General features: G+C 42.8%; 1 protein-coding gene across 27 annotated transcripts in view; it reads right to left on the bottom strand.

Annotated features, from left to right (window-relative positions):
- Window positions 1–23,556, bottom strand: part of Bbs9 (Bardet-Biedl syndrome 9) — a 425,044-nt gene that overhangs the window by 196,314 nt on the left and 205,174 nt on the right. For 15 of the 27 annotated variants that reach the window (XM_039082282.2, XM_039082279.2, XM_063265354.1 and 12 more), the window contains 6 exons: window positions 23,316–23,369; window positions 18,257–18,359; window positions 16,295–16,399; window positions 13,944–13,958; window positions 6,059–6,199; window positions 2,304–2,399 (listed from right to left, as the gene is read on the bottom strand). In XM_039082282.2, the coding sequence (XP_038938210.1) occupies window positions 2,304–2,399; window positions 6,059–6,199; window positions 13,944–13,958; window positions 16,295–16,399; window positions 18,257–18,359; window positions 23,316–23,369 (514 nt within the window). The remainder of the gene's footprint in view (window positions 1–2,303; window positions 2,400–6,058; window positions 6,200–13,943; window positions 13,959–16,294; window positions 16,400–18,256; window positions 18,360–23,315; window positions 23,370–23,556) is intronic. The other 12 variants (XM_039082284.2, XM_063265362.1, XM_063265368.1 and 9 more) reach the window with 1 other exon arrangement.

Raw genomic sequence — 23,556 nt, 5'->3', positions numbered from 1 at the left:
GCTTCTTGTTCGGAAGACACCAATACCAAGCCACTTTCTTCCTCAAACGTAGGTGGCATCAAAGCCCTGGGACCCGTCCATCAGAGTGTTTGTCCTCATGCAATCCTTCCCGTTACAAGGAGCGGGGGTACAGCTCAGTGATGAAGCATGGACTTAGCATGTACAAGGCCCTGCACTCAACCTTCAGAAAGAAAAGAGAAAAGTGTGTTCCATACAGCACATGTGATTATCAAGCAGGCTTCTAAAGGAAGTGAGTCAGAGGAATCTACAGAAACTCCCAGCCAAGAGCTGAAGACGGTTCCATGTGGCTTATGGATCGTGTGCCGAGAAGAAATGCTGTGTCCATCCCACATGCTGGAAATCTGGTAATCCAGATTTCTTCATATGAATGACCATTCTGTGCTTTTTACAAACATGAAAATGCCCGACAGGAGTCAGGCACAAGGGGACCAATACGCCGAGGGTGCAGAGAGGAGCAGCAATGTCTCCTTCAACGCCCACACTCATCGTCAGCACAGAGGCATCTCTAGGGCAGGAAACCATGCCACTAAGGTCAAAGGACCACCCAGCAATCAAGTGGCTCCCTCCCCCCCTGGCCTCAGTTCATGCATTCTTAGCTTTCTTGTGAATACAACTTCCTGTGTTCTGTCTGCCCACAGTGTGGCCCTGCCTGAGCAGAGCATACAGATGAGCAAAGTGGTTACACATCTGGGTGTTTGGTGATGTGCATGCAATAGGAAGGAGAAATGAAGTGCCCAAAGAGCCACTTTGCCTGAAGAGAACAACTAAAAATGCAAATGGATATCAATACACCCACTGACACAAAACGTATTTGCTGTTTAAATGGCTTCCTCTGAAGATTAACTACAAAGCGCTACCTACTGAGGTGGAGCAATGGCTCAGACATTAAGATCACTTGCTGCTATTGTAAAGGACATAGGTTCAGTTCCCTACACCCACACAGAAGCTCAAACCAACCCGTAACGTCAGATCCAGGGACAGAACCTCTTCTGGCCTCTGTGGTACCAGACATGGACATGGTACACGCACGCACGCACGCACGCACACGCACGCACACACACACACACACACACACACACACACACACAGAGACAGACTCACACACACACACACACACACACACACACATGCCCACACACACACAGAGAGAGAGAGATAGACACACACACACACACAGAGACAGGCAGACAGATAGATACACACACATACACAGAGACAGACACACACACACAGACACACACACACACACATATGTAGGCAAATGCTGATATACATATAAGAAAAGTTTATCTTAAAAATAATCAAGCACCATTGATTTAAATCAGAAAGATACTCAAAACTTCCAAAGGAAAGATTGGTGACAAATTTTTAGTTTAACCAGGGGATAAATTAAATAAAAAAATGCACCAGAATGATTCCAACATCCAAATGAAGAGTAGAGCTAAGCAAAGCCTGCCAGTCACGTGAGCCTGCACTTAGCGCCATGGTCAGAGCACTGAGAAATCTGTTAGGCCTTTAGACGTCATCTTAGGAACAGTCCATGTGCTGCCCAGGTAATGGCTGTAGTCATGACTCATCACAGAGACTGACAAAGTAGCAAACTGTCTTTCCCTCTTTGAAAGAACCTTTTACTTTGTGTGCTTTACTCTAGAATATCTCCTTACATTCTCCTTTATTTCATGAGTTAGCTATTGGCACACTCTAGAAGCCTATATGATCTTAGCAGTAGAAACATAGCCATGCTCATTGTCAGGAAACATGTTCCCGCTAACAACTTCTGGTTTCCAAGAAGATATCTTCATGTCTCATTCCGTTACTGCAAGGCAGCCCAGCCTGGCTGCAGGTGCACAGCATCCCAAGGGCAAGCCTCATTCTAAAGTTTTAGGATATTGTCTAAATTTTGCCGTGCTGGAGATCAAATCCAAGGAAAGTGCCCTATCATTAAGTTACATCCTTACCCACAAAACTGCAGAGCCTATCAGGCTCATTGGTTTAACACTATTGTTTAGATTACTTCCTTTTTAAAACTTGTTTAATCGTCATAATGGGTGTGACTTTGAGTTTTGTGGTTATATTATTACTCTGGGAGAGAGTGCAAGATAACAAGCTTTTCTGGGTACAGACTGGGGAGCACAGTATTTTGGGAGAAACACATCCTATACATGAGCCTCTGGCCTGTCACATCTGGCCAGACATCACCTTCATCCTCTGTGACGTCCTTGGTGTGATACAGTGCCCTAAGCTGAACTTTCCAGCGACAATAACAGCACGGTTTTACTTACGGGAAGTTCTGGAAGCAAGAAGAGTCACTCGAGAGCCTCCTAGGAGACGGAAGCCCATTACGTTCATTTGATCATCATCTGACGGGTTGGCAAAGTCTGCAAGAAAAGGGGGAAGGAACCTGTGCATAATTGCAGAGGAAGCACTGCTTTCAAACAGAAGCTCAACTGCAGAGGCTTCACACTGTTAATATTGGAAATGCACGTGTGAGCTGTGCGAGCTGATCTACAGCAGCTTCTAACACTGGAACTGCTGCCTCACGGCAGCACTCTACAATGATGTCCTTTTCGTTCTTATTCTTTTTCCACAGTGGAGTCCAGGTGTGTGGCTCAACAGTCACAGGATAAACTCAAGGGAAAACATCACTCTAGAAGGCAAAGGAAGGATCTCAGAATTGCAGACACCTAGGAAAAGGCCAATCCGACTTCAGAAAAAATCTCACTGGCCATGGTGGTACGTGCCGATAATCCCAGGATCAGCGCAGAAAGAACTTTGGTGTGAAGCCAGCCTACGCTACAGAGACTGTCCCCAAGAAGACGGGGGAGAGACTGAGATCAGCAGTAGCCACAGACAAAAGTACGAGAGTGTCAGAATAGATAACCTGGGTAAAACCTGAAATATTTAAAAAGTTTGTGTTTATATCTACACCAAAACTAAAACAAAACAAAAATGAACGGTCTGTATTGAAGGGTCCTAGAGACTGCATTCACTCTATACTAGACACTTCCCATATTATAAAGGCATTGCACCACAATAACACCATTATAAAATTATAATATCATTAAGTCCAAGCACACTTAGTTCATTTACCCTTCAAACACCATGGGTTTACCTCACTTGCAGCTGACTGTGCTCAAAAAATTTATATTCACTGGGTTGGGGAAAATCTTCTAACACAAAGTGTGGCCATTGAAGAAGTCAGCTTTACACTATATTTCAAACACTTTTGAGGTAGTCTTAACCTTTAACCTACCAACTTCACTTTCATGTCTTTATCCAAGAAATGGTCATAAATTTTACTTTTTGCAAGGGCATTATCACAAGAATATAATATAAAACATCTAAAAATAGAATATGAGTCAGATTATTTCATGGTGTCCGTCTGTAACGAAATACCATCCAATAATTAAAGCCATGAATGAAAATATCTGTGGACTACAAACATGTTCCTAACCAATATGGAAGAAAGTCTTTACGGGGTAAAGCTTGCAAACATCACTGTAGCTGCATCAGGGAAAGAAGAGACACAGACGTGTGCACTCCTGGATGGGAGAATTAGCAGCAGGTCCCTTGTGTGGACTGATCTAGATTTTTTAAACTTCTAAACTATTTGTGATAAAAGCTAAAATCATTTCACATGTGCCCTGCATTTCTTTGCAAAGAAGTAAATAAACAATTAGGGGTAGATTTAAAGCTATTTCTTTGATATGAAGCTCACTAATCTGTTTCTTTAGGTCGAATCTGTAGGTTTGACATAGCCATTGTATCTCATGTCAACGTAAAGGAGCCTTTATCACAGATGTTGTGAAATCTACTTTAAGCAACTGTATGATTCCATGATAGTGGAATACAATGGATAATGAACATGATCCATGCTCATTAAATTTAAAATGTATACGATCTTATGGAGAATATTTTTTAATTTGTCACTGAGTGTTGTTTCTAAAGCAGTAAAATGCTGACAGGGTTGTTATTCCTACAGTGTCAACAAGGCAGGCTCCAAGACAGTAGAAAAGTGGGCGCCACAAAGCTTTGTAAATACATAGCTTGAATTATAACTCTGGGTCAGGACCTATGACTGTACTCAGTCTCTAGGGCTTCTTGAAATCTAGCACTTAAACCTTATCAACAGCACTGGCAAATGTGTTACTACCGTTCAGCATCTAACTTCCAACAATGCCTCCATGGAAGTCAGTACAGTCCAGGGGATTAATCGATTCATGCAAGGCCCTGCGAGGCAAGTGGCCGTTACAATTTCACAGGCCAACTTTGTTACAGAAATGAGGAGAGGAAGAGACCGGAAAAAGGAAGAAAGTAACAGGGAGCAAAGCACAAAAAAATCACTGTGTGTGCACAAGCTCAATTCAAAACCAAGACTTGCAGGACTGTTCAAGGGAACAGAACACTTTAGAGATTTTGTTTTCCATAGTAACAAGTAAATAAAGATTTTAAAGCCTGTCTGGTGGCTGGGAGTGGGGATGAACGCCTTTAATCCCAGCACTCAGGAGGCAGAGGCAAGTGGATCGATCTCTCTGAGTTCTGAGTGGGTTAGGAGAGCCATGATTACAGGGTGAGACCCTGTCTCAAAGTAAACAAGCCCTGCTCTCCATGAATAACAAACAAAGCATTTTATATAACAACACAAAGGAGTGACTTCCTACAAACTTCTTAGACTTTGTGGGTCCTAAACCCTACTCCTCAAACACAAGAGTGAGGAGGCACTCCACAGTGAACAAGGCGAATTCTAATAGAGTACTTTTAAAAGCTGTTCAATGCTAAGGTTTTTTTTCTTTTGATTCAAGGTCATTACTAAGAAAGGGATAGATCTGAAGAGGAGCTGGAAAGGCTGTAGGAGCCTGAGGTGATGGGCGACTCCAAGGAAATAGTGCCTGATGTGCACATGAACTCATAGACTGTGGCTGCGTGCACAAGGCCGACACAGGCTCAAGCCACATGGGGTCCCAGTGCTAACAGGGGAGGTAGACATGAGCTTCCCACCCCAACCAAGAAACTATTTGCAACTTGTAACTGCTGGCAACGGCCACACCCAGTACCTGATGAGCACAAAGCTAACTCTGGTGAAAGTTGCTTAGGGTTTGGAGTGGGAGTGGGGGAGTGGGGGGGGGCAGGTTTGCAGGGGGAAGAAAGTAAGAATATCAAGTTACATGGTGGAGTGTTGGGATGGAGCAGGAAGAAAGTGGGAGAAGGAAAAATCATGATCAAAATATATTGTTTGAAAAAAAGTTAAAATAAAATAAGAAAAAAAGAGAGAGGGGTATATTCCAAACCTTGATTGCAAAGCTGTTTTACCTAATCAAAGCTGCAGTTCTCCTAGGGCTTTATTTCTTTGGAAGGTCTCACCCTCACCAATCACCCCAACCTACTCTATGGCCCTTAAGCCCAAGACAGGACAGAGCCATTTGCTCCTCCTCCAGGTGCCGTAGACAGAACAGCCATGAGGAACAGCCATCCAGGAGACAACCCTCAGAAGTTTCCAAAGGGTCTACAGCAGTGGTCCTGACCTGTGAGTGAAGACTGCTTTCAGGGTAGAGGGGGTCAGATGACTCTTCCACGGGTTCTAAGACCACTGGAAAACACAGCTCTATACATTAGAATTCGTAATTGTAACAAAGTTACAGTCATGAAGTGGCAACAGAAACAACTTTATGTTTGGGGTCACCACAACATGAGGAACTCTATTAAAGGGTCGCACAGCATTAAGAAGGTTGAGAACCACTATCTACAATAACACTCAACAATAAACACTTACATTTAGAAGCAAAACTTCCAACCTAGCAAGAAACATTTGATTCTTTTATATATGAACAATGAGGCAAAATGATTATAAAAATGGCAATTAAATATAAAAGGTGTATCTTACCATAACCTTACTCGCATAGACTGTGACCTATGAACGGGCGCATGAGACCAGAAGGATGCTAAGTGCTTCGGTGTCCTCACCGATCAGGTACTGATATTACCTATTCCCTGTGGAATCCCCATTTCTGAGCTCATGGCAGATGACTCCAAGTCCTACCTGGGAAGAGGCCCAGCAGACTGACGGGAGATTTATTGGTGTCAATGGTCAGTTTGTGGCTTGCAGTTTTTGAAGGTTGACCGGGGAGGCAAATTAGGTTCAGAGGAAGTCTAAATTTACATTGGATAACCCGAGGAATACCTGAAATTTAAAAAAAGAAAATGTAGATCTGAGTTTGACAAGTAATTTGGGAAGAAACAATGTGCAGTCCAAGCAGACGCCCTAGCAAGCTTGCCGCCTGCCACCTGCTCAGCTTAGGTCACGGAACTCACATGCACTACCCGGGGTCAGATTCTAGTAGGAAAAAGAGAGGGAAAGGGAGAGGGGAGGGAGGAAATATACGCAAATAAGAAGAAATAAGAAACATTATACTGAGTAAGGTAACCCAGAAAGACAATCCCCACACTTTCTCTCACTGGTGGCCCCTAGCCCCGAACCTTTCGATGTAAGTCCCCAACCTGAAGTAAGTGAAGAGACAAGGGACAGGGAAAGGCCATGGGGTGTCGGGGGGGGGGGGGGGCTGGGGCTCTAGAAGAAGAAGCAGCAGACAGAGTCACTACAAAGGGAGAAACGGCAAAACAGAAGGAAGACTTACCTGGGTGGGGGTAACAGAGAGAGGAAAGGAGAGTAAATAACACTAAGGATGCTTTAAAGAGCCATAGAGAATTATGCCATTCTATGTTCAATTAAAAATACATACAATATGGGTATGCATAAATACTTTTAATAGAAGTTACTCCAGCTGTGGTAACAAATGCTCACCACAAAATGGACTATCAAAACTCTGGCATGAGAAGGAAGCTTCCTTTCAGGTCATTGGTCACAGTACCCCAGACACACACACACACACACACACACACACACACACACACACACACACACACCGTATAGTCTATTAGCATTGCCCTGATCAGCTCCCAGACAGAGGACCTGGGAGAATCGAGCAGGAACTAACCAAGAAGGCTTCTCCCTGAGAACTGGTCTTATAGTTTGGGAAAGAGCAACGCATGCTACCAAGGGAGAAGAGCCATCAAGACTCCTACCCGGGTCTAAGGCCTGAGAGCCACGACGACCAGACTAGACAGATATTCTGAAAGACACAATAGAGGTATTCTATCCTGGGGCAATCAACAACCATCTAACTGGGCTCAGCCGGAAAGAATTCATGCCTGGAACTAGAAAATGAACCCGTGCCCGGTAAGGCCATGGAGTCTAGAGAACCTATGGCTGCCATGTTTGTAAACCAGTGTAATTTATAACTGCACTCTAAACACTCATCCTTATATCCACAGGTAAGTGTAGCTCTCACCTCACTCAGGGAAGCTCCCCTTTGCAGCAGAGAAAGACATTAGGGAAAGCCAGTACTTGTGAAAACACAAAGCTGAACACTGGCTGCCTGTCCCCAGTTGATATACCGACAATCAATCCCTACAGCTCAGACTTCATCACAGAAGAGGGAGTAGAAAGACTGTGAGAGCCAAGGGCCAGGACGTCTGCTGCAAGACAGTCTTCTTTAAGAAGAGGAAACCAAGCAGAGGGGGCTGGGAAGAGGTGGACCTGGGAGGAGAGGGGGAATAATTCTCAAACTTATTTTAAGTTGCTTTTCTGACTTTTACAGAGCATGAAACTAAATTTATAAGGTTATTTATAAAAATCTAAAGATCAGTACTTTAACATTAAGTTTGCTCTCCTTTCAGTCTATGATTCTGATGGGAACAAAAACATAGACATCTGTATCTTAGTGAAGCACTGTACAGAAACGGAAAACTCAAAATGTCTGCTGTGCTTGGTGGGCTCACTCCCTGATTCTCCATTTCTCTGCAGCAGAGCCAGTGAGAACTCAAAAGTAGTACAAACAGAAGCAGTTAAAATATGGCTACGTGACCCAAGCAGGAGCCTTGAAATTAGAACTATATTTTGTCAAGATGACTGAGTTGTCTTAATCCCATTGAAGACGGATGGGCTTGTCTGTCTCCTTTCCAGTCAGGACAGTGAGGGCATCACTGGTGCTGAGTCTCCTGATGGGAATTAAATGGGGTTTCTGATCGTGTGGGGCATTACCTGTCATTCTCCTCAACGTAATCTATTACCCATCATCTCCTACCTAGCTCAGGTTTTGTTCATAACCAACAGATGTTAAATCCACTTCTGGAATCCTAGATGTAAACTATACCTGGTGTTTCTTCAGAAAGGTCCCTAAGTATCACTTGCTGATGGTCTGTGAGGATATTAGGGGCATATGCATTTGTACTTAATAATGAGGAAATGTTTTGAGTCAAAATATTATGGTAACACGATCTAAGATACTTTCCAAGCCACAGCTCTCAATTCCACCACACACATAAAAAAATTACAAAGTGCTCCTTTTCTAACTTTAAGGAAATTTCCATATATTACACGGATCCTCAGATTATGAAAATGAAGTCATGAGCAGGATTCTATTCTAATACATAGGTTACAGCCCGGGCTGATAGACAGAGTGTGGAAAGGACAAAGCTTGCTTCTATCTCTTTAACTTTAAATGAACAGGACAACAAAAACGTTTTGCCTCTGCTTGGTCTATACACAAAGGAAGCAACCGAATCCATACTTTCAAATAAATCTTAAGTTAACCATTCAAACGAATCTTCTTCAAACCCGGTACCTGGCTTCTACACCGTTTGTACCAGGCACATGGACTTGTGATTTAACGGTTAGGAATGACCAACAACGCTGTCTTTATATTAAACTAAAGAAACTGGTGAGAATATAGGGTTCAGAATGAAAACAAACTAAAGAGATGGCTCTGTGGATAAGAGCACTGGCTACTTCTTCCAGAGGACCTGGTTCAATTCCCAGCACACTGACCATGACTGCAGTCCCAGGGAGTCTGACGCCCTCTTCCAGCCTCTGCAGGTACTGCATGCATGTGGTGCACATGCTACACACATGCATGTGGTACACACACACACTGAGGCAAAACACCCATACACAAAACACAAAAATGGAAAAACACAAAAACGCAAGTATTTTTAAAACAGAAAAAGAAATGAAAACACGCAGGCAGTACTAACTAGCTCAGTAGGGAAGATGCAGTATAACAGAATTCACATGTCACTGGCCCGGGACAGTGACCCTCCAGGGCAAGGTCTGCAGGAGCTAGGGTTTGTAAAATGTCTCCAGAATTTCTGTCTTACTCTGGGAACTATGAGCCTGTTCCATAGGACATCTGGAAAACATTATTTGGACCGTCGTGACACTCTTACTTAAGAAATTGATTATAGCTACTTTTTAAATAGTAACAACTCGAAATATTTTGCCACTAAGAAAAAAATGATTTTTTTTTATTGAGAAACTAGATGTGAAGGGTTATATATGCTCGGCCCAGGGAGTGGCACTATTAGAAGGTGTGGCTCCGTTAAAGTGGGTGAGTCACTGTGTGCGTGGGCTTTAAGACCCTTATCCTAGCTGCCTGGAAGCCTGTATTCTGCTGGCAGCCTTCATATGAAGATGTAGAACTCTCAGCTCCTCCTGCACCATGCCTGCCTGGATGCTGCCATGTTCCTGCCTTGATGATAAAGGACTGAACCTCTGAACCTATAAGCCAGCCCTTACTAAATGTTGTCCTTATAAGAGTTGCCTTGGTCATGGTGTCTGTTCACAGCAGTAAAACCCATCATATACTTTGTTCTCTGGTTAAGTCTCATGAAAAGCATTTTAAACAAGCATAGCAAGCTGAGAAAGGGAAACTATAAAATATATGGTTCTAATATTAAAGGGGTCAGTTAATATCTAAGATGCTAGATTAACAAGATGATGCTTATGGAAGAAAATTAGAATGCTGCTACCATGTAGCACTCCAGTCCACTCCAGTCCAAGCAAAGCCCACTCACTATGATAACAATCTCTAGTGCTCAGTTAGACAGGAACATCTTCCTGTCAGAGGTGTGTTTTCCCTGAGATATGTACAGTAGCAAATCTGGCTCCCGATTAATTATTCTTCAGGCTACAAATGTATCAAAGAATCTGGAGTTAAAGGCTCATAGAGGGGACAAGTGTGCGTGTGTGTGTCTGTCTGTCTGTGTGTGTGTCTATCTGTTTGTCTCTGTGTGTGTGTGTCTGTCTGTCTATCTGTCTCTGTGTGTGTGTGTGTGCGTGTGCGTGTGCGTGTGTACACATGCTTGTAATAGAGAAGAAAACTGGAGCTGTAGAAACAGTTCCATGGTTAAGAGAACTTGCTGCTCTTCTAGAGGACCTGTGTTTGACTTGCAGCACTCCATGATGAGTCACATCCTTTGTTACTCCAGTTGCTGGGGAGAGGGTTGATCTCCTCTTATGGCCTCCTTGGGCACTAGGCACAGGCATACACACTTAGAAGCAGGAAAGAAACAATACTATAAAATAAACTTCCTTTAAGGAAAGAATAGCATCTATTCCTGGGCCTTTCAAGCCTTGTGTTGTGGCACCACTGTAACCCAGAGTTGGAACTCAGAGGCAGAGGATAAGAAGTTTAAGGTCATCCTTAATTACACAGCAACTTTGAGACTAGCCTGGGCTACATGGAACCTTGCTTCAAGAAAATGAGAAAAATTAAAGATATGGTCAGTGTTGTTCTTGGAGCAGTTTTGATTCTGTTAAGTAAGGCTAATTGGTCCTGTTTCTGTACCATCAGGGACACTTCCTCTATGTTGCTGGGAAAACTGCCAGTAGAGCTGGCTGGTTGAGCTCTGGCTGGTTGAGCTCTGGCTGGTTGAGCTCTGGCTGGTTGAGCTCTGGCTGGTTGAGCTCTGGCTGGTTCAGCCCTGGCTGGTTCAGCTCTGGCTGGTTCAGCTCTGGCTGGATGAGCTCTGGCTGGTTGAGCTCTGGCTGGTTCAGCCCTGGCTGGTTCAGCTCTGGCTGGTTCAGCTAGGAGAACAGAGTGTTCATCACTCACTGGCTCTGACAGCAATCTAGTCACTCACCAGTCTGACTTTGCTATACAGCATATTGAATCTTTAAGCAAATATACTCACGTCTCTTTCCCAAGCTTCCCCTCCATAACCTACTAGAGGAAATGGATGGTGGCAACCACTACAATGTAACTAATCACAAAATCATTTGTTAACCAGAGAGGAATTTTATATCAAAACCACCCTGAATGAACAATTTTTCCAATATAAAGATTGTAATTACCCCTGGCTTACACACCAGCCCAGGACCACTTTCAAACAGGAAGCCAAAATATGCTTGAAAAAGAAAAAGGGCCGTGTGTGTGTGTGTGTGTGTGTGTGTGTGTGTGTGTGTGTGTGTGTGCTTGTGTCTGTGTGTACACATATACAGGAGGAAGACAGCCATATCTACACATCACCCTTCTATAGAAGGCCTGCAAAGTCTCTCTGAAAGTGCTGGAGTAACTCCTTACTGCAAACAAGAAGCCTGGAGCAGCAGCTCTGTTGGTCGCCAGGGCTTCCGGAACCTTCCAGGAGTGGCTGGCCACAGATCATCTCATCTGCAGCCATGTTTTCCTCTGCCCACGGAACGGAACTTCAGTGCAGAAACAGTGGAAGCTAACTCTTGTGGGACCACATAAAGCCTCACCTCCTGCTTCTCTGATGCCTGAGAGCAGAGGTACTTATCTGCAACCCAGCCTGAAGGAACCAGGACACCTCAATGGATCTGTCTTTGCAGCAGGAGGCCTGTGGAGGGCAAGGTCTGAGTGGCAGGAGATTGGACTTTTTTACTACTAGATACAGCTGACATTTTTAATTCCATTCCCTCATGTGTACTGAGAGTTAAAACCATGTCAAAAATTATTTAAAATCATTGTTGCCTGTGCATTAAAGTGTGAAAATTTTCGTGTTTTCTACTTCTGGCACTATCTGAGCTGGACTACGAAAGGGGTTAAACATCTTTCAGCAACAACCTTAATGGACTCTATTAAACTTAACTGCTTGAAGAATGTGGTAGGATACAAAACTTAAAATTAAAATTGTACCAGCTACATACACTGTTGAGAATTAGAATTTAAGTAATATTAGTTTTTCATCAACTTCATCTTATCAAGTTTCATGTTACTAAGCTGCAAATCTACACTATTACTAATTAAGACATTTCTCATATATATATGCTTAGCTTCAGCTCTCATGAGACCCTAACTGCATCACCGTCTAGGTCCGGTGAGTGTCGGGTAGTGGTGCTTGCCTTCCTGCACTAGGGAGGCAAGGCTGGCAGACCTTTGGAGCTCCCCTGGTCTACAGAGTGAGTTCTAGAACAGCCTTGCCTGAACAGTGAGTTCCAGGACAGACAGGGCCATCTAGAGAGACCCTGTCTCAAAATATAAGAAAAAACGAAAGGGAGCAAAGAGGACAGTGTGAGCAAACACTGCAGGTTTAATGGTGGGTTAGTTATTTCTACTTAATTAAAACTAGTTATGAATATTATTATATAAAATTTGTCTTAGAAGGTATCTTTAATAAAGATAACCAAATAGATTAAATCTACATATCTAAAGGGAAGAGTACATTAAGAGATACTTGAATGCCTAGTGTGTACCCTGACACTGTGCAATTCAAACACGAGTCACACATTTCTATCCTTAAAGCTCACACCGATTGGAAAACCTAAGAAACAAACTCAAACTGAGGTATGTGGGATGATGTCATTATGCAGGTCAAGGCAAGTACAAGATAGAACGAGGCCTATAATTGGATGAGAAGGAAGCATGGGCGGGAGAAAAGTTGAAGGAGGAGGAGAAGACTGGAATGAGAAGGCAGAGAGAACATGGAGGCTGACGTTAAGATTCCACTCTGTGTATTTACAGGTTGTTGTGAATATTCTTAAGCGATGGATGTGTACAGGGCTTTGTATGTTTAGGTGGGCAATTATATCTTATCAATTGGATCAGAGGTTATTGTGTTGTGTGTTCTTTCTTGTAGTGATTTAAGTTTAAGAGAGTGTGTGGCAGCTAGAGACACTGGGCCGCCACAGAGTTGGGATGTGTGTTTCTGGCATGATGACAGCCTGCCTTGGGAACTGGATGGGTAGAGAGATGGCTGCCAGGCTCAGAAGGAAGTCATCAGCAGTGTGATATGGGATGGAGCAGAGCGGGTGAGAGGCTTTGCTGACTGAGATTAAGATATCTACCAGATATCTTGGGTCACTGCGGTGTTGGGCCTAGTGACAAGACAGCATTTTATTTTTTATAGTTTTACAGCCACAGAGGTATGCGTGTCCTGTGGCAAAATGAGATACAGCACTAACCAGGTCGGTCCTCTGTGGCCAGACCATTCATCCAGAACTTCTGGGTGAGGCAAGGCATAGTTGTATAATAGTGCACACAGGACTCTTACAAGACACAAAGGTTGGTCTGCTTGAGGATGTGAAAGAATATTTAAAATTAACTGACATGTACTTTATAATTCCTTATTCTTTAATTGAAGTAAAATGCTAATGACTTTCAGCAAAAATCTGCCAATGTTTCTGATGTTTCTCAAAAAAGGCACAATGGGTCTGGAGAGATGGCTCAGCAGTTAAGAGCACAAGCTCTTCTTCCCAAGGCCAGGCAGCTCACTCCTCCCTAACTGCAGCTGCAAGGGATGCCAGCCCTCTTCTGGACTCCAGGGTGCCTGCACCCACACATGCACACACAACCAACAGCCTCACATACGCACACATAATTAAAAATAAAGTGAATCTGTTTTAGAAAGTCATCCTAGTCCAATCCTTCACCTCAAATGTAATGATAACCCTCTAAAAATAGGCACACTTCCCTTCATAACAAGACTAAGACATTCACCTCACTTTGAAGGAGTCCGTTACGCAGTAAGCATATGTAATGGGTTCATTTGTGGTATAATGCCATTGAGTTTAGCAATAATAATTTTATTTTACCCTGGAAATTCATTTTTCCCTTTATCTTTTAACTTACCATCAGGATTTCGATCTATCCGTTAGAAGCAATGCAAAGGAAGGGAGAGAATGAACACAAACTAATTATCTGTGGCAAGGCTGCAACACAAGCTTGATACATATCTGTTTGAAATGCAATTTAAACTTTCAAAGATTCTGCCACACTTCCCTCTGAGAAAACAAAAGCCTTATTTGAAGAGCAAGCCCCAAGTAAATGAAATTCAACAGTGTATTTATTTACACCTCTGTTCTCAAAACTCTGAGAATGTTACTCCAGTGTAAATATGCCTTTAAAAAGTTCAGTATTGGGGCCGGGGATTTAGCTCAGTGGTAGAGCGCTTGCCTAGCAAGCGCAAGGCCCTGGGTTCGGTCCCCAGCTCCGAAAAAAAAAAAAAAGTTCAGTATGCGACTGGCAAGAAGAACATAAGTGAAAGTCGAGTGTTAGGATTTCCAGAAGGTGCCCCGAGATAACTGGAGAAGATACTGCACTGGAGTGAGTTCCTGTGGGGTTTCCAGCTGCCTTTGCTCTTGTTTTACATACCTTTCATGTTATTTTATAATTAACTTTGAGCCAAATAGTCTCTAGACCTCTCCTTTACCAATAATTTAGGATATTTTAAATTCTATACACCAGCAAGTAAATGTGGCCTTAGTCACAGGGACACTGGCTGGTGACACGGGATTAAAATGCATTTTTAATGTACTGTCCACAAGGCATTAGCCACTGCTTTTTAAATTTATTTTCTAGTATCATTACTTGTCCTTGAATATTAATGAAGGAACCATGCAAGTTAAGACATCAGACATTTCTGTAACTGACCAATGCAGTGACTGGTTCCTCAGACGTTAAGATAAAGGATTGAGAGGCAGCAGGCAAATGGTTCTTATTTATGTGGCTCAGGACTCAGAGAATCCCAATCAAAACCTCAACAGGGTTTTCAGAGATCACCAAAAGGTCTCTCATCCCTCAACCCTTCATCCAGTTTTCACTTTTCATGAGATCAAACCTGTCCAAACATAAAGATGATTGGTTACATAGCCCTGATTTGAAAATCTGAGTAACAGATAAAGTGATCACTTCTGAGCAAAATAAAATATTGAGACCATTGAAGTCTAAATAATTCACAAAGCAGATAAAACTAGAGTTTTAAAACATACACCTAAGTTACAAAATTATATCAGAGCATCAGAAATTGCCGATGGATAAACAAGAAGACTCACCAAAGGAAAAACAGAGACTGGGGAAGCTCAGTTGGCAACATTGAACGTAAAAGCAGAAAGACTTTCTTCTTTTAAACTATTCACCCTTTAAGCTGGAAAAGTAAGCCTTAAAAGAAAACTGTAGGGGTTGGGGATTTAGCTCAGTGGTAGAGTGCTTGCCTAGCAAGCACAAGGCCCTGGGTTTAGTCCCCAGCTCCAAAGAAAAAAAAAAAAAGAAAACTGTCCAAAATGGTTTCAAAACACAAATATGAAATTGTTGTGACAGTTGACGACCAGCTTTGCTACACTGAAATGGCATTGCTACATTCCTACATGGAAACACTTTTCAACTGAGACCACTGACTTTATATTCTAACCAACAACTGGCATCAACTGTTGCTGGGAGATAATCGCCACACAGGAAAGGAAAAGAGTATCACACCAAAATCCACCACGTTCAAAACTCTAACAAGCTACTACTCCCTCCTAGACTACAGACACCTAACAATGCCTACTAAGTACAATCTAATGATATCTAACAATTTGCATGCTGATTTTAAAAATAAAAATTTGGGACTGGAGAGATGGCTCAGTGGTTAGGAGCACTGACTGCTCTTCCAGAGGCCCTGAGTTCAAATCCCAGCAACCACATGGTGGCTCACGACCAACTGTAATGGGATCTGATGCTCTCTTCTGTCTGAAGACAGCTACAGTGTACTTATATATAATAAATAAATCTTTAAAAATAAAAATTTTAAATCTTAAACTAAAAAGAAAGCACTGACTTGAAGTCCAGACGAAAAAATGTTACAGACCCGTTCTCAAACACTCTAACATGAAAGTAGGGTTTGTTTAGTAGGCTAAGAACTATCTAAGATTGAATAATGATTTAATGTTATAGGAACCTTTGTGTTCTCCCTAATTCGTATTAGGATTTGTGGTTTAAATAAATGAAGTCTGATCTAGAGAGCATTTTTCTAGCGCTAATAAAATACTTGCTATGGAGGGAAAGGAGAGGACCGTACCCACAGAAACCAGGCGACACACTTGCCAGCACCACAGTTCCTGGGAGTCATTCACAGTAGAAGGGAACATCCTTAAACACAGTCACTTAGCTTCCAGCCACAATAATTTAAACTTGGTTATGAAGTTGCAAATCACCATGCTTACCTGTTGCTCTGGAGTATGAAACAACAGCATTTCCTTCTAATTCGGACGGTGTATAAGTTTTCTTCAGGTACACAGAGAATGTTACGATGCTGGTCATGTCTGGTGCTACAGGGAACATGAAAGTCATACATATATTACACAACTGGGGCAATTATTAATTAAACTTTGTGCAGCATCTACTATGTGTCGGGTATTTCAGTAAGCACTTTGAGCAGCCTCTCTTACAGTCATCGCAGAGATGCTGTAAGGTAGGCAGACACCATTATCACCTCCACTGTGTAACTGTGAAGGGACCAGACTACAGAGGTAAGAACCAAGGTGACAACACTGTTATGGGCCAGGAACGGACTCTACACGTGGTATCTAGTCCTCAACCCTGCATCTCTTCACCTGCGTCAACAGACAGAGAAAACAGGGGCAACACAAAGGCGCCAGAAAGCCTGCGGCGGCTACAGAGAAGTCTGAATGGGATGGGACGTGGATGGCACACTAACATGTCATTGGAGACTGACAGTGCTGCTGCCCAGGGTTGGAGCACACAGGGCCTCTGGAGTTTAACCAGAACAATTTTCAGAATGTTTCAGAAGGATTACCAGAACAAGAAGGCTCAGAAGGCAAAGGCATTGCTGTCACGCCCAAAACCTGAGTCCTAAGTCCGGGGTTTACATGGTAGAAGGAAAGAACTCGCTCTTGCAAGTTCTCCTCTAAACTATGGCAAGTACAAATTCATATGTATATTTATGGGAATACAAGATAAATGTTAAAAATTAAAATAACAATGTGAAAAAGAAAATTTAAAAAATAAAAATTTTAAAACTCGTGAAGAAAGACAAATTAGAAATATTGCTTAAAATAGAAAGGAAGCCAGACATGGAGGCATACACCTTGACATATATCCCAGCCTTCTAAGAGTTCAAGAACAGTCTGATCTACACAGTTAGTTCTAGGACAGCCAGAGCTATACAGAGAGAACCTGTCTTAAAACAAAACAAGAAAGAAAGAAAGAAAGAGAGAGAGAGAGAGAGGGAGGGAGGGAGGGAGGGAGGGAGGGAGGGAGAGAGAGAGAGAGAGAGAAAAGGAGAGGAGAGGAGAGGAGAGGAGAGGAGAGGAGAGGAGAGGAGAGGAGAGGAGAGGAGAGGAGAGGAGAGGGAGGGATAGAGAGGGGAGGGAGGGAGACGGGGGATTTAAAGCTAACCAAGACACCATGTTAACTGGACCAACAACTAACAACTGTAAGTGTTTCGAGTGGGATTCTATACAAAGAGCCCTTAATAATTGCCATTGTATGACATGTTTAGCATTTTATACCTTACTATATTCTTTATAGTTTCATTTTCTAATTACGCTTTCCAAACAATCCTGTCAGATGTTATTATTCTCTATTTACCAGTTAAAAGAGCTACTAAAACAGGTCACCCAAATCATGCGTCGAGTACTGTAGGAGACAGAGTTCAAACTTGGGCCCAGTCCCAAGCCAGGTTCTATCTGCAAATGTTACTGGGGAAAATTAGAGAAAGACTTCCAGGGCCATGGACGTAACTCGGTTGGTACAGTTCTTACCTGATACGAATGAAACTTCAATCCCTGGCAGCTCACACACATACACAGAGAGAGGGAGAGAGAGAGAGAGACAGAGACAGAGAGACAGAGACAGAGACAGAGACAGAGAGACAGAAAGACAGACAGAGACGGAGAGACAGAGAGAGCCTTCCAAATTATAGTATTTGAATACAATAAATAGATACAGCTAGTTACGGAATTTACTTAGAAATTTATAATCTAAAAATTATTCATTAAATAACCCTACTTACTACGTGGAGAAGAAATAACAGTGAAATAATGCAAGTGTTTTCCAGGAAGATGTCAGAGCTGCTACTTAGAAATGAAATGCAGCCCTGAGATAAGCGCACTGTTAGAGCACCCCACGCCACAGGAAAGGCCAGTACAGGACAAGAAGCTTACCCACAAAGTCAAAGGTAAACTGATCGCAAGTCAATTGTAATGGCGGCTGCACGTACACTGACAGCTTGACCTTCTGCAGCACCACTTGATTCTGCAGGGTAATCTAAAGACACAGAAATTATTAATAATATACCATTTCGCCTTAATCACATTGATAAACTATTAAGATCAACTAAAGATCGTTAACAAATAAGTTAGGAAACCCGGTAAAACACAGTAGCTGTTGTACAACAGTCACAGCAGAACATTCGCAGTAGCCGAAGAGTAGCAATGAGGCCAACACTCACCCTGGTGACAAACAGAGCGGGGTCTACACCACAAATTATATTCAGCAAAAAGAAAAGAAGCTGGCACATACACTATGAAAACTATTAAACTAAGTTAAAAACAGACTAACCACAAGGAATCGTCACATCGAGTATAATTCTATTTACACAAAATGCATAGGCCTCATCCCCTGCAAAGCCCAGAAACTACCTCAGAAGAGGGAGCAGAAATACTTTAAAGCCCAGGCTGGGAGACTGAGATCAAACAGTGACTTTGGACCTGGCCAGGGCACTGCACCCATGAACTCATGGCAGTCGTGGTTGGTGCATAAGACCTGACTAAGATTAAGCCAGTCCACCATCCAGCATGGAGGAGAAAGGGTTCACAGGCTCTACCCCTGCTGAGGGGAAACTGACAGCTGCTGACTTCTAAGGCAGGGAGAGACAGTTTTTTGGGAGGGGTGTGGCTTCATACCATGAATATATGGTCAACGCAAACTGAACTCGTTAATTTATAAAAAACAAAGGCAACAGAAATTGTGGGTGGGCAACAGGTCATCGAGGTGTTAAAAAGGACAAGAGCTTAATATGATCAACTATACTGTACACGCTTCCCCAATTACTATAATGAAAATGTATGTACCTATATGTTACACAGAGGAAGCCCATTGTGAAACGCCCCCAAGAAAAACACCTTATTTAAATTTCAATACAGTAAATAGAACAGGTGCCTCTGTGAAAATTATATACATTAGCAGCTGCTGCAGAATGAAAAAGATAAAGAATGACAATTAAATAGCTACTGTCATTTCTTTTAAAAGGATAAAGATGGTCTACAGTTAGATGGGGTGTGGCTGCAGATGTGCAAAGATGCTACCCATTGCTGTGAGCTGCTTAACTGTATACAGTGACCCTCAGTGTCCGAGAGAGAACGTCTTCTCGCCTGCTGAAGAACTGCCCGGCATGACCATGTTTGTTCTCTCCTTATACGCAGGTGCACTGGCGTGGATTAGTTACCTTACCTAGAATCAATATACTTATCTTTACGAAGGGCAATTCCTCACTTATATGGACTTACAGCTCTAGGGCATATCACAGCTCTACATTTTCTTCTGATCACAGAAATATGACGACATAAGCAGTCCTAGACAGCATCAAAGAAGGTGTTAACTACACACTCCTGAGGGATCAAAATTCCAAAAACCCACCATCTGACTTAGCAGTGCCAAGAACTCCTTCCCCTGTAAGAACCAGAAGGTAAGGTCTGTGGGATGTAGTTTTCCGGGAAGCTGAGGAGTGCCGATGCAGGAAGCCCGGATACTGCCTCACTCTCTCCTGAAGAGGAGTGTCGGTAGCAATATCAGCCTGGGCATCTTCACTGGGTGCACTGCCACAGTGTCAGTGACTGTATCAAATAATGAACAGCTTGCTGCCTTGCACTGGACATCTTGTCTCCGTGGTTTTGATCTCCTGAAGGTTTCAGCCACTTGGAACTGTCTATTTCAGAGGACTTTGTCTAACTATTAGCAGACAGTCAATGAGCACTCTAGACAGGGTCACTCGGAATATCTAGAGGCAGACTCAAGTGCTGAGTCTCACCTCCTTGGGTGGTCCTTATCTGCAACCTGGGATCAGCAGTTGGTTGAAAATGAACCTTCTATGTGCTTCCTTCACACAGAGCAGTTCAGTCTGGTTACGATGCTATTACATGAGGGAGACACATGCGCTATTAACTGACATAATGCGATTATGTCTTCATTATGATGAAACCTATGCTGATCTTCAGGAAACTGTGTGCATCATCTGTCTCTCAGCTACACAAATATATTAGTGTAAACTATACCAAGGTGTATAGTTTACTACGAACATTATATACATACATTACAGTCAATAAATGCTATATATTGATTCTAAGTGATGCATTCTAGACAACCTACAAGTAATCCAAACAAGAATGTTTTGAGATAAAAAGTAATGTTTTAAGAGAAAATTATTGAAGCAAATACATACAGCAAACAGCAAATAAACAAACAACATGCCCTTAGATGTTACTGCTAATCCACGTGGAACCTGGTACTCCAAAAACACAACTTCCTCCGTAACATCTGGCCATTTGGGCAAAACCGCCAAGGTGATTGTGGCAAGGGAAAGCTGAGGAAAGCGTATACATAAGCTTCCTTCAGACAGCTGGCTGGGCCAGTAAATTAACAGGACACAATTAAGTATTCTTCTATTAACAATATCATAATGTTGTCTGCATCCATAGAATTAAATACAATCGCTTTCTACACTCATAAAGCATGCTTGTGAGTGAGTGGCTTCTGTGTCTGATCTCACCACATCTCCACAGCCCTGTGGAATAACTACCCTGCATTCTAAAGTCAGAAACCCACAGCTCAGAGAGTCCAGTGCTTCCTCCGAAGGCACCGACTGAAGGAAAGAGAAGTGTAATGAACTGCTGCCGGCCCAACCCGGGGTGCAGGCCTTGGCACGGCAGCGTTTAAATCACAAGTAGCTTTGTAAGTGAAGGGTTCCCTGTTCTACACTTTAGAACTGAGGCTCAGAGCAAGGAAACATGCTGGACTCCGCTGAGGCGGTGGGCACTAGAGGGCTGAAAACCGCCTCAGGAGCATCTGGTAAGCACGAGGAGGAAAGCCCTGTAGTAATAACAAACTGCTCGGAAAGTGGCAGACATCCCGACTCTACCGGAGTCAAGATGGCGGCTTAGACAGCAATCACAGTCTACATTGTTACAGGAAGGGTGGGCACACGGGCTTAGATGAACAAACACGATAGCTCCCACATCAGATTTATTGAATCCAACAATGGTCTAGGCACTTTCAAAGCACAAATCAAAGAGATATGACAAAAATAACTACAGTAACAAAGAATAGTTGTTTTTGAGCCAAAAAGTGAATTAAAGACTTGGCTAAATCATAAACCTCGTATTTTAAAAGGAAAATAATTGCAGAATATTAAGGAGAAAATATAAAATGTTAATATAAGAATTTTTCCATGCCATTTTCTGATTCTAAAGGAATAAAATATAATCCTTAGGAAACATAATACCAAGTGTTTACCCTAGGTATATAAATATGACCGCCTGGCCAGGTATGGGCGAGCGCTCTGCCTGTGCCTGGAACAGATGGCCATGCATCATGCACACACACTCGAGGTAGCCACATCTTCATTCACTTGGAACGGATGGAAAAATTTTCTCAATTAACTGGATTTATTATGATGGAAACTTTCATGCTATGTATCTTGGCGGCTGCTGTTATAAAAGGCATAAGGAGAGATTTACAGCAGAAGTTTGCAGAGAGACTGTCAGACAGGACCTGAAACCCATCAGGTCTGTGTGTAAGTCCGGCCCATGCCATGACCACGCACATCATGGTCTCTCTTCCTCTGTTATCATGGCAATGAAAAGAAGAGCTGTGACCAAGCCTTGGCCCATATAGGGATGGAGGGGAATCTCTCAGAAGTTGTGTCATCTCGTTAGGGTGGCTGGTATAAATAAAAGCCTAGGAAGTGTGGGAGGGAAAGGTGAGCTCAGTAATGTCAACACCTCCTGTTTGATGGGGGGGTGGGGATATATACAGTGTTATCTGGTTTATGTACAAGACTTCCTTTTATAATATACCATGAGATCCTTGACTTCTCCATGACCGTGTGTGAATGATAACATTACACAGGTCTAAAACAGCTCCCTACTCGAAGCACAGACCACTCCCCCACCTCTGCAGTTACTTTCCTAAGTGTTTGATTCCTTGCCATTAGTGCCTTTCCAGAAGGGTCTGTGACTGGGGAGGGGTAGGGAGGCTGGAGAAAGACCACCCTTGTTTCCAGTGGCAAGAGTCCAAAAAAATTAGCTTAGGAAACTGGTCTAAGATTGGGCTCCCTTCAGCTTCAAGCACAGAGCTCCACACTTGGGCCACCCGCTGGGCCAGTGTAAGCGAACACAATTGGTAAAGCCGAGGCCCTTGTCAAGCTTCTCCAAGGACAGCAACCTATAATCTGAGCAAACAGAAAGTCTGTCCAAGTTTTGACTAAGTGAATCGCCAAGATCCACAACTTCTCCTGGCTTCCAAGTCGGGACAGTGATAAATATTTTCAGCTTAATAACGTGCTGACTGATCACCACACTAAGTGCCTTAAGAACATTCCAGATTTGAGTTCTAGCTCTAACACCCTACAGTGATGAGACTGAAACTCTCAGCCGAACCGCACCACTCCCTCAGGTTCTATTTTTCCAGGACTATCGGTTTGTTGTTATGCTACTTTACAGCTCCTCCATTTCCTGTTTTCTTGCCATAAATGCATCTGTTTAAAGCTAATGTCATAGCAGATAAGTGCCTGAGAATCCTTTTGAACATATACATAACCATAATAAAAGAGTGATTTTCTTAATATATGTATACTTCTCTGATATCCCTTCACAATCCAACTCTGATGCTCCAGCCACTGACGCCTGTTACCGGATGGTAACAATGCAATTCTTCACAAGACTTAGAAGAGTCGATCTACATTTCTACATTTATGTCTAGATTGCTCTTAAACAAGGGATAAAGAAAGCCCAACATCTTTTTATGTATATAGAATTCTCTATAAATGTAATTACACATTTCGTATTTGATGGTCATAACTAAGGTTTTCTGTCCACTACCAAGACTGAGGAAAACGTACAGAGTTTAGGCACTTATCTTACATGTCGGTAAACTGACAGAACACCAGGGCAGGGAATGCCATACACAGTGCTATCTGCACACTGCAGTCTCACGCCCACACCCTACCTTCACTGTGATGGATGGAACAGAGTCGGCTCCAGTTTCAACGTTGGTGGCTTGCTGCAAACACAGAAGGGGGAGGAGGAAATTTAGTTACTGATTTCACATTACCGGAAGTGGGTGAATATATCAGGTGTAACAGACATTCCCCACCATTACACAGAGAACTAACTGAGGGGTTCATCACGCTAATGACAAACTATGAGTCCTCAGGACATTTTGGAAATATTTGTGTGGAAACTTAGAA

The sequence above is a fragment of the Rattus norvegicus genome, chromosome 8 (genome assembly GCF_036323735.1).
Source record: "Rattus norvegicus strain BN/NHsdMcwi chromosome 8, GRCr8, whole genome shotgun sequence".
Lineage (NCBI taxonomy): Eukaryota > Metazoa > Chordata > Mammalia > Rodentia > Muridae > Rattus > Rattus norvegicus.
Note: the sequence above shows the minus strand (reverse complement) of the source record. Positions and strands in the feature narration are given on the sequence as shown.